Below are 18,024 nucleotides of genomic sequence, written 5' to 3'. Positions count from 1 at the left end.
TGCAATAACATATTAACAAATTTAGTGGCTAAAAAGAATACAAGTTTATTTTCTTACAGTCCTCTAGGTTCGATGTCCAAAATGAATCTCACTGGGCTAAAATTAAGTTGTCATCAGGGCTGCGTTACTTTCTCAACACTTTAAGGGAACATCTATGTTCTTGCCTTTTACAGCCTCTAGAGGGCACTCACAGGCTTTAGCCTGTGGCCTTTTTCCTCCGTCATCAAAACTGGAAACTTCCTCTGACCCTCTTCTTCTGCCTCCCTCTCCCACTTTTATGGATCCTGGTTATTACCTTGGACCCACTCAGATAATTCCAGAATAATTTTCCTAAGTCTGCTGATTAGCAACCTTAAATCCATGTACAAACTTAATTCCCCTTTGCCATGTAACATAACATTCTTCTGGGAATTAGGATGTGGATAGCTTTCTGGGGGAGGACATTATTCTGCCAACCCTAAGCCCTATCACCAGCCATTGGTTATTCTTAAAAGGTAGTGGATATTTTAGCTATCACAGTTCTGGAAATGGGTATGATATTGAAATCTCCACAGGAACAAGAGGTTTCTGCCTAACAGAAATTTTCTGCTTATGTAGGTCAAGTAGCCCTCAAGAGACCACCAACATTCCCAGGTAATAAGTATTTATTTCATTTCTAGACAATTAACATGAAGAACCAACTCTCCTTCCTTTCACAAATCTCCTGCTGGGCTGACATTTGCCAGACCTCATCAGAAGCCAGAGATCAAGAGAGCTGTGTGTTTCAGCCCAAAAAGTCAAGCTCTTGGGGAAAATAGAAGGGTAGAGAAAGGTGGAGAGTGGATCTGGAGTAGTAAATGAGAAAAATTTAAGCCCACCATCTCTCACCATCAAACCCATTATCAAGTACCATTAAATTCACCTTTTAATATCTTTCTCCACTTCTCCCCTTTACCACTGACACCACCCAAGTCCAAGCTGCCATCAACTTTCCCAGACACCATTGCAGTAATTTCCTAACTAGTCGACTTGTGCTCAACCACACTGCCCACATCCAATTTGTTCTCCATGTTGCATTCAGTCAACTTTTAAAACCCAAATATGGCTCATTCATCCCACTTCAAAATCATTAATGTCTTTCCACTGCTGTTTTTTTTTTTTTTTAATTTTTTTTTTTTGGCTGCGTTGGGTCTTCGTTGCTGCGTGCGGGCTTTCTCTAGTTGCGGCGAGCAGGGGCTACTCCTCGATGTGGTGCGCGGGCTTCTTATTGCGCTGGCTTCTCGTTGCAGAGCATGGGCTCTAGGGCATGCGGGCTTCAGTAGTTGTGGCATGTGGGCTCAGTAGTTGTGGCTCACGGACACTAGAGTGCAGGCTCAGTAGTTGTGGGACGTGGACTCAGTAGTTGTGGCTTGTGGGCTCTAGAGTGCAGGCTCAGTAGTTGTGGTACACGGGCTTAGTTGCTCCGCGGCATATGGGATCTTCCCGGACCAGGGCTCAAACCCGTGTCCCCTGCGTTGACAGGCAGATTCTTAGCCACTACACCACCAGGGAAGTCCCTCCAGTGCTCTTAAGATAAAGAAAAACTCCTCAGTTCATGGCCGCCTACCCAACGCTCAGCCTTAGCTGGAACCTTGCTTGCCACTTTTTCTGTTTTTACCCCGGCCACGTTGGCCTTGCTCTGGTCTTTGACACTCTTTATGTTCCTGTCTTTTTCAGGCATTTGGATGACTGTTTTTTGTACCCAAGGCAGTCTTTCCCCCTTTTCAGCAATTCAGTATCCACTCCCTCTTTGGATGGTAAGTGTCCTTTTCTGAGTTGTCAGACTACATAGACATCCACTATTGCTTTTTGCCTCACTACACTTTTACTATCTTTCCTGTGCCCCACGGGAGATGCCAGGAACTACATTGCTCAGAATCACCTTCCCCATACGATTCCTGGTTAGAGTCGGCTAAGGAGTAGTGTTTTCAAGAGATCTGGAAGTCAAAGAGAGAGCCCTTTATTCTCTGAAAGCTAATGGAGGCAGATCAAACAGGAAAAGACAGATCTGAGCTTTGGAAGCACTCCTGGAAATCATCAGCCATAGCTTCTGAAGATATGGGAGAAAATGGAGATGTAGAGATGAGTAATTATGTGTGTTCATGAAAACTAAGGATCCAAGTGGCATAGTGGAAAGAACATCATAGAATATAGATTCTAGTTCATGCTCTGTCACTGGCCAGGTGTCCCTAGATAAATTTTTTGAAGAGTCTTTAAGTTCTCTCATTTTAAAATGAAGAATTTTTTTTGCTGTGAGTAGGAAAGAATATGGCACATGTAAAGTTGCTATAAAGTGAGTGATACTCAGTTTGCTGCCATTCTCTTAGCTGTGGTAGAAAGTTCTGTTCTCTTTTGAGCCCCTAGCCTGACATCTCATAATGATTCCAGGAGACTTCTGGATAAGAATTTGCTTAAGGAGGGAATTCCCTGGTGGTCCAGTGGTTAGGACTCCAGGCTCTCACTGCTGAGGGTCCAGGTTTCATCCCTGGTAACTAAAATTCCACCAGTCGTGTGGTGTGGCAAAAAAAAAAAAAAAAAGAAAGAAAAAGAGGAAGAATTTGCTTAATGAATTTTGCTCAAGCTTAAATTGACACTTTTACCACATTTAAGCTTATTTAAACTACATGCGTCTGTCCCTCTGAAGCCAGACTTCCCTAAATTCAGGGCATTCATGTTTTAAAAGTATCACTTAAAAATATCACAATCACTTTTTTCTTAACTGGCATTTTTGTGTCTCACGAGGAAGGGGTGATTTGTTAATGTTGCTTGAGGGAAATTAGTCACTAGTATTTTGTACATACTCTACCCACCCTTACCCCTCACCACTTCCCTAACTATCCAAGGAACCTGTGACTTTTAGGGCCGTCACACACTTTCTTGACTTGCAGCATGTCTTTTGTTGAAAACTGGAGTTGATACGTCAGGTCAGGTATAGGAACTGAGGTGAACAGTATGTTAGTGTGAAGTTTTATGGGAACCTCACTAGGAGTTGGGCTGTGTTTAATATTTGCTGGAGCTGGAGCTGTCGGAGGCTAAAATTTCCTCCAGTGTCTGTTTCTGTCTCCTCTGTAGTTTGGGGGTTTCCCTACAAACTTCCCTTAAAAAAGAACTTTTTGCAGGTCTTTCCGCTCTAATCCACTCTTATCCTACTGGAGCCCAAGAGGCGGTAAGGTATGGGGGAGGGGAAGTGTTCTACAACTGATTAAATCCCAGTCTTTCACCGGACATTTAAAAATGCTTACTTTCCCCTCCCTCTTCCAGAGGCGCCAATTGAGTTTTTGAGTTTTCTTGGCTCTTCGCTGTAAGAACCTGGTGGGGTTCCTGGGGATAGAGCCCAGGAAGTTTGGGGTCCCGCCTGAGACTACAGCCCCAGGAGTCCCTCACTCTCACACTGGCCCCCACTCAGCCTCCAGCAATTGGTCCAAATTACAATTTAAGTGTTCTCGCTGGTTTAGGATTCTAGCGGCTCTGCTCCAAGTAAGCGGAACTCAGCTGTGAGTTTGCACTGTTCCTGCATTCTCTCTACCAGGCATGTTATCTCCTGGGGGCAGGTAGTGTTCTGTGGTGCCCATGGGCAAGGCAAGGTCATTTTGACCATCTTTTGGTAGAAAGTAGATCCCTCCCTGTTTGGAGCACCAAGAAGTATCCATGGAATATAAATTAAACACCTTCCCCCAAAAGAATCAATCTAAAAATTAGCTCATTCGTGTAATGTTGTGTGTTTTTTATTATACGTGTCCTACTGGAACTTGAAGTGATTAAATAAATGAGATTAAAAGTGTAAAACTCTGACAGGGGTAGAAGATGAAGGTCATTCCTTTGCTCTGATTCTATGCCTGAGACCCCTTTCCTCTATTATACTCTTGGGGAAATAAGTAACTTTTTAGGTGCTCGAAAGAGATCGATAGATAATGCTAACATCACTATAGACAGAGCTGAAGTGAGTAGTATGGGATTACTACTTTTACTTAGTAGGAATCCTTTCCTCCTGTGTTTTGTGTTTGAAGCTAGAGATAAGGGATATAGGGAAAAGGATTAAGAAAAACAAATCACTTAAACATGGAGTCTTCCCTCAAGGTTATATAGTACGAAAGAGATCATGAGAATTAGTGGAAGATAATGAGATTAATAGAAGATAAATAATAATGAGAATGTTATAGAAGGCAGACATATCTTATTAAAAGGAAAAGATCAGTCTGCCATACATTATGTACCCTGTTACATTAACTGCATTTCTTTTTCATTTTACTTCTCTTTTTCTTTTGTGAAGTCCTAGATGGGAAGAGGAATGAGTTATCTGACAAATTTAGATTTTGCAAACTTGTGCACTGAGGGGAGTACTATTGAAATACATTGTTAAGAAAGATTTCCAACATACAAATGTGTCATTTCCTTTTTCATGTGCCCTGCTGAAATATTATGTGATAAAGGCTTTAGGTTTCAATTGTTAAGAGAGGGAAGTGGATAAATCAGTGCTGCCGTCTTTAGGACACGGTAAAAGAAGTTTACTTATGCTTTTCCCAAATTGCTTCTATTGAGTGTATGTGTCTACTCTGTGTGTTTGTGTGTGTCTAAGCGTATGCGTGTATGTGATATGTGAGAGATATATACATATGGGATCAATAATTTGTGGTAGAATTTTTTTATCGTATCCCTAATTATTTGATTTGATTGTTTCAGTGATAGATATTTCTGCTAGATTTTCTGTGGGTGAAAAATGTATATGTGTGCTGAACTAACGAGATTTTTGGCATATAATTTTGCATATTTTATTACAAATTATTGACTTTATTCAAAATATGACTAAATATATTTTAATTAGTCTCATCTGCTTCGTTTTTACATGATACTTTTGACTTTGTACTTCATATTGTCTTTACTGCTCATATAGCAGATCTTGGTTGGGCATCTATTATGTGCACTTCCCTGAACTAGATATAGGGAAAGGACACGAAAAATAAAATATAGTCTCTGTCTTCAAGAAGATCATGACCTAAGGCAAATTGGCATAATATAATTTGAGCACTGTAAGTGGTGTGAAAGTGCTCTATATAACTACTGTGGGGGTACAGGAGGGCCAAACCTACTTCAAGAGGAGAAAGAAAAATCTTCATGGAGGTGTTAGAATTTAAGTTCACCTTGAAGAATGATTAAGATTTACACGACATAAAAAATGGGGGTTAGGCGTCTCATTGGCAATGTGAGAATAGTGATAGAAAAGTCATAAAAGTGAGATTATAAATGTTTTACACAGGGTTTAGGAGCCATTGTTCTGGTAGTACACTGCCGACCTTCAGGCCCTAGCTCCCCCTCTCCCTAGCTGTGTTACGTTAACTAGGTACTTCAGTGTTTTAGCTCTTGGTTTCCCAACCTGTAAAATAGAGAAAATACCTCATGGTGCTGCTGTGAGGATAAAATAAGAAAAGTTCATGTTAAAAAAAAAAATTGGTGTTTTAAAATAATGGTGATTCATTTATTGGTTGTTCTCTATGTACTAGACAATTTACAAAAGTTATTTTTAATTCTCATAATCTTTAAATTGATATTATAACCATATAAATGGTTATATATATATAGTCATGTATATATATATATATATATATGTATGTATATGTATATATATAAAGAATCTGCAATCAAATAAATTAAAATATTTGCCAAAGATCACATAGCAAGGAAAGGACACAGCCAGCATTCACATCTAGATCTCACATTAAAGAACTGATGCTCTTTCTCCTTCACTGCAGAGGATGAATATGGGTAGCATCAGGGGCAACATGGGTGTTTCCAGGCCTTGCCTTAATCCCTCTCATGGATGTGTTCTGTAAGTGTAGAGCCACTGGTTTCACAAACATGTTAATTTTATGTTCACTTCATGTGGGTTTTTAACTGTTCATAAAATCAGAGTTTTTGTTTTTAAATAATAAGATTACAAAGTTATTATTTACCCCAAATCTTAACAGTGAAATTAACATTGAGAGTTTGAAGATAAATTCAAATAAGACATAGTCTTAGAAAAAAAGAATGTGCATTAAATTATATTACGTAAAGAAAGTTTTTTTTCATATCTATGTAAAGAAAGATACCCTGGGGAATGTATGAGCAATTGATATGAATAAACAAAAACTCAAGAAGAAAAATAAATAGTAAAAAATTACATGGAAATAGCCTTTCTACACTAAAAGTAAAAAAATGCAAATGAAAGCCACCTTAAGGTATCATTTAACTCTTACTAAAATCTAAATAATTCTAAAATAAACATTGTTACTGAATAGTGGTGAATTTGGTTTAAAACATAAGTGACTGGAATCTTTGTAAATGTGTACGATCTTTTTAAAGAGCAGTAAGACAGTAGATACCAAGAAGTTTGAGATAGTCTTCCTGTCACCTGGTAGTTCAACATATAGTGAATTATCCTAAAGAAACATTTCAAAAGAAGAAAGCTAAGTTATAAAAATATTTACAGCATCATCATCTATATTAGTTAAACATTGCCCTCCAAAGAACAGGGAACATTTTTTTAAAAAGAATTATAGGAAAATGACTGCATAAATAAGATACATATATTTGATGAATTATTATATAGCCCATCATTTTAAATTTGAAAAAATAGTTCAAAGTATAAAGTTATTGATATGATTTTAAGGGAAATGCATAAGACCAAATGATAATATACACTATGGTATCAATTTGTAACATGTATACACTCAATGTTTTTCTTCTGTTAGGGTGATGGGATGATAGAAGTTTTGTCCCAACTTATCTTTAATAGTGTTATAATGTTTTTGTAATAAAAGCAGGAAAAAAGAAGAGTGTGTTTTCAAACAGAAAAACACTGAAATTCTTTCATTGTTTTTCCTGTTGTAGCTTCTCTAAACTTTTCACCCATTTCATGAAAAGCTGATATTGCAGAGATGTGTTTCACTTCTCATGAGAACATGATTTCAGTAGATTATACAAACTCAAACGATTTCATAATTCTTTATCAGTGCATTGACATTTGTTAGGAATAAATTTATGTGAAGTTACTTTTCTTCTTAACTTTGGAAAAGGCATTTAAGGGCACACTTAGATTATGTGAATTGTTCACTGGCTGATAACAAAGCCTCACATGTGTATATCCTCTAACATTACTAAACAATGTATACTATGGAGTAAGGAACTGGAGGAATCTGGTAAGTCTCACGAATGTCTTTGAGGCAAAAGTGGGAACCTTGGGGGTGAGATTTTTTGTTTCAGTTTCCTGTTTACACACAATTCAGAGAAAAACCTTTTATTTCCCAAAGTGTAGCAGAAGAATTTTTTATATTTCTGCATTAGTGAAATGCAGACTTTTCTTGAGGCATAACCCCAGGTCTAAAATCCAGTCATCTTGCAAAATATTTTGTCTTTCATTTATTTATGGAATTTCTCCTAGTGATGAACACATGCTAAGTGGCAGGAACTCTCTAGTCATTGAACCAAAGAGATAAAAACTCCTGAGTCATGGATCTAAGTTGTGCAAAGAGAGACAGACAATAGACAAGATAAACAAGGGAAATGTATTTCATGTTAGACGGTGGTAAGTTTGGGGCTGGGAATCAAGGCAGGAAGGAGAAGAGGAAGTGAAAGAGGTAGGCTGCCATTTTAAATCTGATGCTGGAGAATGGTCTGTCTGAGCTAGTGAGCTTTTAGTCAGGACCCACGCGAGATCGGAGAGTGTTCACATGTTTTGAGCAGAGGAGTGATATGATCTGACTTACTTTTTTCAGAGGAACATTCTAGAGGCTGTGTGGAAAGTAAAGTGGAGGGAACTGAATGAAGCTGAGAGACCACATAGGGAGCTATTAAAATCGTCCAGGTGAGAAAGATGATGGGGCTTAAGCCAGGATGGCAGGAGGGGAGGTGACGAGAAGCAGTCAGTTTCTGCTTAGGGTTTGAAATCAGACCAGCAAGATCTGATGGTAGATTGGATGTGGAGGATGACAGAAAGTGGGTGACAAGGAGACCCCTAGGTTTGGGCCATATTAGAAATCCAGATGGTGGTGTTGTTAGGGAGATGCGTATCCAGGTCTGGAGTTAAAAGGAGTGGCCTGCGTGGGAGATGAAGATGGAGAGTCATCAGCCGTATAGATTGTATCTAAAGCAATGAGACTAGTGAGCTCACCGAGGGAGTGAATAAAGGTAAAAAGAGGACAAGAACTGAGACCAGGCACACTCCAGTGTCAGTAGTTTGGGAGATGAGAAGAACAAGCAGGAAAAAATAACGCTGTCCTCAATGTACGACCTCAGTACTATCTTCAGCATCTCTTCTCAACGGAAAAGCAAGAACATGACTAGATTTCCAGTATACACTCAAGGCATTTCATTTTTGTACATTTACTCCTTCTTGATTTCTCAGCATCTGCTTCTGCCTCTACCATATGAGTAGTAATACAGCTTCAATTCCGTGTGGCAGGTTATGGGTGACCTGCATGTCTTGACATTCTTTTCTTTTTTCCCTGACCCTGACTTCCTGTTCTACCGTAGTGTCAGAGTTTCTTCCTTATTTTTAGTACTGCCATTCTTTCTTTACTAGCCTACTAAATATGTTTGTTTGTATCTGCCTTATTTTTTCCCTGAAAAATAATTTCTACTCTTTGATTTTTTTCTCCTAGTCTTTGTTAAAGTGCTACATTTTGATGCTTGTTCATCAATTCTTTTGAATTTCCTCCTCCTTCTTAATGCCTCTTGGATTTGCCCCTCAATTGCCTACCCCACTGCTACTATCTAAGATGCCTGGCTGGGTAGATAAAAATGAACTGAAATCTAAAAATTGGGATCAAGTGGAAGGAATGGCTTTGAGGAAGTGAGGAGTTGCTATGCTACCAGATACGGGTCTTTGGGTGAGAGTGATCTAGAATGAAGTCCTGGCCTCTGGTTTGAATGACCATGCTTTTCTAGCACTGCCATATTAATTCTGTATTGCCACACACCTGATTATGTCATGTATGCCTTGCTACACAAAAAATAGTAAAAAGTAGTAAAAAAAAAAAAAGGAATGATTATAATAATAAACAGATGATATAAATGGGTGGCATGCCAACATTAAAAATCCTGGAAAAAGAAAAGTTAGGTTGATGTGGAAAGTACACCATTGTAGCTAGCTGTATTATTAAAAAAAAAAAAAATCTGATTCTGAGACATGAGATCTGAGCTGGATATATTGGCCTGGTCAGAACGCAGGTAGTGGTTCTGCCATGTAAATAGATGAGATTCTCAGCGAGTATGGATACTAAGAATAAAAGAAAGAAATAACAGAAAATGCCAGCAATCTTATGACAACGTCATCTATGATTAACTTAATCTATTTTTTAATAGAAAAAAGTATACTGATATTTCATACAGATCATGGTTAACCCTTGTTATACACTGCTCCAGAAAACAAACAGAACCCATGGTGCACCCAGAGTAGCCAGAGGGAAGTATTTTTCATTCATCATGCCACTCAGCAGATTTTAGTGTTCATCTCCCTTTCAGCCCTCTATACCTCTATAGCCCAGATATTTATTTATTTATTTGTTGGCAGCACCACCCAGCATGTGGGATCTTAGTTCCCCGACCAGGGATCGAACCCATGCCCTCTGGAGTGGAAGTGTGGAGTCCTAACCACTGGACAGCCAGGGAATTCCCAGATATGGTCATTTAGTCTAATCCACTTGTAGGCGTTTATTAGAGGGTTTTCTTTTTCAGTTTTAATAAATCTACCCAAAGAAATCACAGTTTGAAATACAGTAATGTAAAAGATGTATATTATCATCTGAAGCCCATAAAAGATAGATCAAAGTGTAGAGGCCTAAAGAAAAACAAAATTGAGAACTTCCCTGGTGGTGCAGTGGTTAAGAATCCTCCTGCCAATGCAGGGGACACGGGTTCAATCCCTGGTCCAGGAAGATCCCACATGCCGCAGAGCAACTAAGCCCATGCACCACAACTACTGAGCCTGCGCTCGAGAGCCCGCAAGCCACAACTACTGAGGCCCACGCAAGCTAGAGCCCGCCCACTGCAACTACTGAGCCCACGTGCTGCAACTACTGGAGCCTGCACTCCACAATAAGAGAAGCCACTGCAATGAGAAGCCTGCTTAGTTGCCCTGCGGCATGTGGGATCTTAGTTCCCCGACCAGGGATCGAACCCACGTCCCCTGCATTGGAAGGCAGATTCTTAACCACTGGACCGCCAGGGAAGTCCCAAGGATGTTTCCTTTGTATATAGGTGAAAATGGAGTCATAATATCTCAACTATTAGAGCCAAAACCATAGTCAAACACATAGAGAAGGGGCTGGTAGACAGACTGACAGGAAAAGATTTCTAGGTACATAGCAGGGGTGTCTAAATGTATATACTTTGTGAGCCCATCCTTTATAAACTGAGTTCAAAGTTTAAAAGCTTTGCCACAGTCCTAACTGCTTTTTTTTTTTTTGGCTGCGTTGGGTCTTCATTGCTGCACTCGGGCTTTCTCTAGTTGCGGCGAGCGGGGGCTACTCTTTGTTGTGGTGCGCGGGCTTTGCACTGCGGTGGCTTCTCTTGTTGCGCAGTGCGGGCTCTAGGCGCGCGGGCTGTAGAGCGCCAGCTCAGTAGTTGTGGCTTGCAGGCTCTAGAGCGCAGACTCAGTAGTTGTGGCGCACGGGCTTAGCTGCTCCACGGCATGTGGGATCTTCCTGGACCAGGGCTCGAACCTGTGCCCCTGCATTGGCAGGTGGATTCTTAACCACTGCACCACCAGGCAGGTCCCCCAATTGCTTTGAACTGTAGTTTTAAAATGCATTTAGCTAAGTTTTATTGTCATCTCATTTTAAAAACTTATTTGTTTGTTCATTTGTTTTCCATGGCAAGTAAAAAACTGTCATCCAAATCAAATAATAGAGTGAATTAAAAGGGGGGAAATGGCAGGAGAGTCTGGACCTGAATTAATCAATTTGGTTTCCTATAATAGTGAATGTTCCCAGATAATCGTTTATTTAGCTTCACCTCTGCCTAAGAAAAGAGAATGTAGGATCTATAAATTCCCCCTCTGCCTGCTTCCTCCAGAGTGGCTGAAGCATTTAAAGAACACACTCCTTGGTCAGATCAATAGGATTTACAAAAAACTAAGATCAGGTTACGGACTGACACAGGTACAAACTGCAAAATAAAGAATCTCCTTGGTAATATTTTTAAAAATACATTGACAGGAGTTGAGTCACATCCTTACTTGTCAAAACCTCTTCCCAAAGTAGGATGAACGTTTGCATGTGAATGATTGTCCTTCAGTTTCTGGAGGAGACATGAGTTTGATGTCCTGGAGCTGCCAGTGCACTCAGTTACAACTTCAGCTGTGCTAAATCCATAACTCATCATTAGAGAAAATAAATAATAATCAGAAGATGTTGGCTTTAGGCTAAATTTATCAATCAAATGAACTGAACTGTTTCCAAGAAAAAGTCATACAATTTCTCTTCATGGCAAATGTTCTTAAAATGCAGTCCTCAGATGGGCAGCAACAGCATCACTAGAAAACTTGTTGGGATTGCAAATTCTTTACCCCTACCCTAAATATCAGAAACCCTGGGGGTGGGGCCCCTCAATGTGTTTTAAAGGAAGCCCTTCAAATGATTCTGATGCACCTTAAAGAGACATAGACATAGACTGGGTCATAAAATATAATAGATTGTGCTTAAAAAGATACAAGCACATATTTGAGATGCTGCCAATGTATATAGTGAAGGAAGCCCTGAAAGAAAAATATGTGAGAAAGAAAAGAAAAAAAGGAAGCGAAGGGAAGAGAAAGGAAAGGGAAGGGAAGTGAAGGGAAGCGAAGGGAAGGAAAGGAAGACAAAGGAAAAGAAAAAAGCTGGCTCCTAATCTGTGACTAGACTTTGTTAAATCTTTCTAAAGGAATAAAGCTGATGCCTTGGCAAAAGAAAACTTGGCTTATGAAGCTCTGATAAAAGATCACAGGAAACGTTTGTTCCAAATTTTGCATAACTGTTTGCTCTATCTGGAACCTCTGATAAAAGATCACAGGAAATATTTCCTTCAACTTTTCAGCTACTGTTTGTTCTAAGGGAAATTCTTTTTTTTCTTTTCGGCTAAATGGTTGTTTTCTGCCAGTTGGGTTTTTTTTGGGTTTTTTTTTGGCTAAGAGAGCAAAGTTACCTCTCACTCTAAAAAAACACACATCTACAATCACAGGTACACATTTGTACATAGAAAGATACATGAGTGGATTCATGTAAATCTGTCCTTTAATGTTAAAATTAAAACTTATGGGTAAGTATAATATGTTGCTATATAGGGCAGATATGTAAATTTAACTAACTAATTATACTTGTTCCCTTGCTAAAATTGGATTTTAATTATAAATGTCAATTTGAAACTTTTTGCCAAAGGGCCCTAGCAATTCCATGTGTAATTATCATATTTCTCCACGTGTTTGATAGAAGTATGGAACCGTGGGAGAGCTTTCCCAATCAACAGGAGGACACTAATAGCTGTACAGAATCTGTGAAGTTTGATGCTCACTCAATGACCGCTTTGCTTCGTCCGAGTAAGTAGAATAAGAGTGGGGTGCTCGTGGAGATTGTCCTTAGAGTTAGTGACACTATGTAAAATTATGGTCTTGAGACTTACCCTAAATGTGTACATTCCATCTGCCAGGTTGGATTTCAAATTTAGTCACCTGACAGATGGAATATCCCATCTTGCTTATAGTGTGGCTGCTTCTTCTCTTTTTTAAAAATGTATTTATTCATCTATTTATTTATTCATCCATTTTTGGCTGTGTTGGGTCTTCCTTGTTGCGCATGGGCTTTCTCCAGTTGCGGCGAGCAGGGGCCACTCTTTGATGTGGTGCGCAGGCTTCTCATTGTGGTGGCTTCTCTTGTTGTGGAGCATGGGCTCTAGGCATGCAGGCTTTAGTAGTTGTGGCTCGCAGGCTCAGTAGTTGTGGCCCACAGGCTTAGTTGCTCTGCGGCATGTGGGATCCTCCTGGACCAGGGCTTGAACCCATGTCCCCTGCATTGGCAGGCGGACTCTCAACCACTGCGCCACCAGGGAAGCCCCGCTCCTTCTCTTTTTTCCTTCAATTTTCCCCCTTTTCTTTATTGTTTTCTTCTCTCTACTTAATTCTTTTCTCCTTTTTTGTTCAATCCCTCATAGAACGTTATTGAACAATGTCTAAACTTTTGTTTTAATTTAGGAGTTTACAACCTGAAAACTATTTTGATTAAACAATAAAAACAATGGCCATAGGAAAGAAATTTGTATTCACTTAATCAGAGAAATGTCTTCCTTTGCTAGTAAGTTTCCCCTCTACATTGAGTTATCTTTTCTACAATTAGCATCCCATTATGTGAATTGGTGTTCCATATAAACAAATAATACTAAAATATTACTATGTTCTGAAATATCCAGAGAATGGGCTTCATTGATCCATTCCAAAGTTTAATCAAAATGTGAGTCATTTTATTTCATTTTTTTCACATTATATTCAAATCATAAGAAGCATCCAAATACAAAACTATTGAGATGGAATTAGGAGAGACAATTTGCATAATTATCATTGACAATAATGTTTCTCTTATCTCACTTAAAATCTGAAAAAATGGTATAATTACATAGTTGCATGAAGAATTTTATTTTCACCCAGAATATATTCCCATGTGAAATAGAAGAATGAAATTTAGGTTTGCATGTATGTTGGTATGGTATCAATACTAAAGTTTTCCAGCTAGTGCCCCCAAATGAGACAAGTACAGCTTGCAGAGAATAGTAACTTTGTCCTGGATGTTTAGTTAATGGATAAGACAATCAAATGTCCATACTGATACCTGTATTGGCTTCTTCTGTGACTGTCCCTTTTGCTTTGTACTGAATAAATAAGAACCTATTTTTTGTTCCCTTTTTATTCCAATAGGTTTGATACTAGCAATGTAATTGGAGATTTCAAAAATTTTAAGTAAGAAGAGTAAGTTTTCTAACAGTAGGTTGGGCTTTTGTTTTTCAGATCCTAAAAATGGCCCAACTCTTCAAGAGAAAATGAAGTCTTTCAAAGCTGCACTGATTGCCCTTTATCTCCTTGTGTTTGTAGTTCTTGTACCTATCATCGGAATAGTGGCAGGTACAGTATTCTAGAGTTCTGAACCTCAGCAACTCATCTTGTGAATTAATTATTGCAGGAGCAAAAAGAAGCATTCAGTCTTTTGTATATGGGAGATTCATAAGGGTGACTTCACATCACAAAGTGTTCCTCAGAGTTATTTCATGAAAAAATAGATTCTGCAAAGTTATTAAGTAAAAAAAAAAGGTTTTTAAATAGCATAGAAAATGGAAGTTTGAGATAAAAGTATAGATATGGAAAGGTAAGATGGAAAGAATTAGACCATTTCAAAAATATTACCCCCTGAAGTCCTATATATTTCTAATGATGCATCATAAATTTCATGGTAAGTATTCTAGTTGCCAATGTGAGGATATAAACATGATCATTTACATTAATGATGCCTAAAATATAACAATAAGCCAGTTGTTCAAGAAATACACCTAGTATTGAGAGCAGAAAGTATTCCTGTGAGTCTTCAAACAGAGGAAAACTCGTAAAATAATGGCCTATCCCTCAGTAATATTTGTACAGTTTATATGGCCACATATTTCATAAGGGTATTATTTAAAACATCTCTAAAAATAACCTGCTAGCATCCTTTCAAAGAAAAATAAAAATAGAACACTTTGCTTGGGTTCTACATGATGTTTTTCAGGTACATTTTTTTTTTTTTTGGAGAGTTTGGCTTGAATTGGGGATAAATTTGAGGATTTCTACAGAGGTGGATGGCTTGCATATAACTCAAGCAAATCTGTAAATATTGTTTTCCTCAGGAGCATTTTTGAGGGATTTGATTGGCATTTGAATTTATATACCTTGTAGCTCTCCTCTTTGTGTGTGGCAAAATGGACATATGCTCGAACAAGAGATAGGCTGGGAGGAAGATATATTTTTATGTGCATACTAATCAGATTAATAAGAAAATTCTCCTAATAAAGGCCAAACCTCCTCCACCAAGAGACAACCTAAAGAATATTCCAAGAGAAAGCCAAAAATTCTACTAAGAAAGAAATGATAATGAAAACAACAATAACTGTAACATTTTTGTAATGCTTCTGAGCATGTACTGTGTTCAGGCACTAGGCTATACATTTTCCACAGATTATCTCAATACACCTTACAGTTACCCTTGAGCAGATGTATGCTTACCCTCATCATCCACAAAAGGAAACTGTTCAGCAATGGAGTTGGAGTTCCCACCCATGGCTCCTGACTCCTAACTTCTGTGGTCTGTTATCTCCCAGTGCAATCGGGGTTTTAGAACAAAATATGGTTGGCCAATAAAGAAACAAAACAAAACAGAGTTGTCATAATTTTAGGCAGGAAAATATTTTCCATATGTAAAAATCAACTCCTATTTTGAAACAAAAACATTAGCCAACCACAACAAACGAAACCAATCAGCCTGTCAAACCAACCACAGCCATCTAAGTAAAAGAACCTGATATGTTTGTCATTAAACAACTAACTTCCTGATGAACTGAGATTATCTGTGTGCTGTTCATGTATATGCTTATCTGTAGTTTGAAATGCATAACTGAAAGATGTGTCATTGTTAGGGATCATTAGCTAACAGCCAGTTAGAATTCGGTACATTTCATCACTTTTTTACAAACCGTGGCCTACAGAGCCAACCTCAGGGAGTGCAACTTCTTTCTACTAGGCCCAGGCAGAATACGAACTGAAGTCTGGAAAGACTTCAGGGTTCTAACCAAGTTCAAAAATCTCTGGGCTATTAGAAAATACTACCAAGTCAACACATTTTTTCTAGGGTTGACAATGATTGATTTGAAGTAGCTTTGTTTCCTAAAGCTGTAGCATGTACCTATTATGACTGACAAAAAGCTAAAAATGTTCAAATCTTATAAGTTCACGTTAGCACCCAAATTCACCAGAATTTGAAACAGATCTCCCTGTGTCTATCATACTTGAATAATAAACACTGACAATCCATTTACAGCAGTAAGTTGTAGGTCAGAATATTTTCCAAAAGAAAACTAAAATGCAATACATATCTCTACTTGATATCCAAAACTTTCAAATATAGAAAAAATGTATCCCTGAAATGATAGAAATTACTCTGTTTTGGCAAATATAAATCAGTAGATAAAATAAAGTGTTATACATGAAAACTCTATTTAAAGTGTCTTATACATTGAAAGATATTTCTTAATTATAAAATCTTCTCCATGCGCTACCTTTTCTTCGAGAAGCTACTAGATCACTATCACAGTACAGTGACATAGAATAATGTCTCTGAAGAATAAGATATAATCTAAGATTAATGTATATAAATTGTTACTGATACATTGAAGATCCTTTAGCTCAAAATAATATAAATTTTTGGTAGAAGAAGGTTTTGCCAACATGAAAGAGCAAATGTGATCTGTAAAATCAAATATAACTCTCTCCCTAGGTCTTTGCACAAGCCATAAAATTTGTCTCCTTTCAAATGTAAAATAGAAAATCACAAAATGGCATCTCTCTGATGATAATGAAAGAAATGAACATTTGAAAATATGAACTCTGTCATTCTTTACCTAGATTTCTGATACAGTATTAAATTTTTTAAAGAAAGTAAGGATTAAATTAGTTTTCATTCAAGATTTGGGAAAATAAGCAATATTGTGTTTTTAAGTCTATAAGCAAAAAATAGCCTTTATGGTCAGTTCATGTTGAACTTGGTATTAAAGAAAAATCCTTGGTTACATGACATTTTGTTAAATCAAGTCTTCCCTTTCTATACTGTGAAGAAGTTTTGCTTTACCCATATGAAATAAAAAGTATTTCCAGTGAAAGTAAAAATCATATGGTTGAGTACTTAGATCAATATGTCTGTTAAAGCACATATGTGCATTAATATATGATATTTGTTTTTCTCTTTTGGGATTGACATATATATACTACTATGTATAAAATAGATAACTAATGAGAACCTACAGTATAGCATAGGGAACTCTACCCAGTGCTCTATGGTGACCTAAATGGGAAGGAAATCCAAAAAAGAGGGGATATATGTATACGTATGGCTGATTCACTTTGCTGTACAGCAGAAACTGACACAGCAGTGTAAAGCAACTATACTCCAATAAAAAATAAATAAAGCACAGATACTACCTTTCTCATAGAATACTCAACGTCCTCCCAATTTTTTTATATTACACATTAATTCCCCTTGTTATCAGTATTGTCCATACAGATATTGAATCTGAAATATTAATAATAATTAAAATATTGAAAAGTATCAAATGTGTATTATGTGCCAGGAAAAGATCTAAGCACTTTGCATATATCAGCTCATTTAATTATTTAAACACTGACTAGTAGTATCCCATTTATACAGATAGTGAAATGGAAGCATGGACCAATTAATTTGCTCAAAGGCACAGCTTATAAAGGAAAAAACAAGAATCACTAATCCAGGCAGCTCTTCTCCAGAACTTAGATTGTTAACTGCTACCTAAAAAAGCAGTAATTATCACAAAAGAAAAATTTTTAAGGGACAAGTTTGAGATAATTTTGCAAATATTGTTAGTTTAGATTTCTTATTGTTAAAGTCAAAGTCCATTCCCAGTCATTTTCTATTCCCAGAGTCGCTCAAGCGGTGCTTTATATATAGTAGGTGCTTAATAAATAAATCATAGAATTGATGACTCCATGAATGAGGCTGTCAATCCAAAACTTGCTCCCTACACTTAATTTAATAAATGTGATGAGATCCAAGTAAGAAGTATACTATTTTGTATAATTTATTGATATATTTAGAAATGTAAAATAATGTACATGCAATATGGTCTCGGTTGTGGATTATATCAAAATGTAGTTACATATTTTATTAATTCAAATAAGCTAATTTTAAAGAGAATGTAACTAGGAAAATATGATATAATGTGTTTTATTTTTAA

The 18,024-nt window shown here is 37.6% G+C and overlaps 1 protein-coding gene across 3 annotated transcripts in view; it reads left to right on the top strand.

The window, feature by feature from the left end:
- MSR1 (macrophage scavenger receptor 1) overlaps positions 1-18,024 on the top strand; it is a 126,286-nt gene that overhangs the window by 54,478 nt on the left and 53,784 nt on the right. For 2 of the 3 annotated variants that reach the window (XM_049704251.1, XM_049704252.1), the window contains 2 exons: positions 12,459-12,565; positions 14,024-14,137. In XM_049704251.1, the coding sequence (XP_049560208.1) occupies positions 12,463-12,565; positions 14,024-14,137 (217 nt within the window). In that variant the 5' untranslated portion in view covers positions 12,459-12,462. Of the gene's footprint in view, positions 1-4,427; positions 4,513-12,458; positions 12,566-14,023; positions 14,138-18,024 lie in introns of those variants that run through there. The other variant, XM_004277168.3, reaches the window with a different exon arrangement.

The sequence above is a fragment of the Orcinus orca genome, chromosome 21, assembly GCF_937001465.1.
Source record: "Orcinus orca chromosome 21, mOrcOrc1.1, whole genome shotgun sequence".
NCBI lineage: Eukaryota > Metazoa > Chordata > Mammalia > Artiodactyla > Delphinidae > Orcinus > Orcinus orca.
Note: the sequence above shows the minus strand (reverse complement) of the source record. Positions and strands in the feature narration are given on the sequence as shown.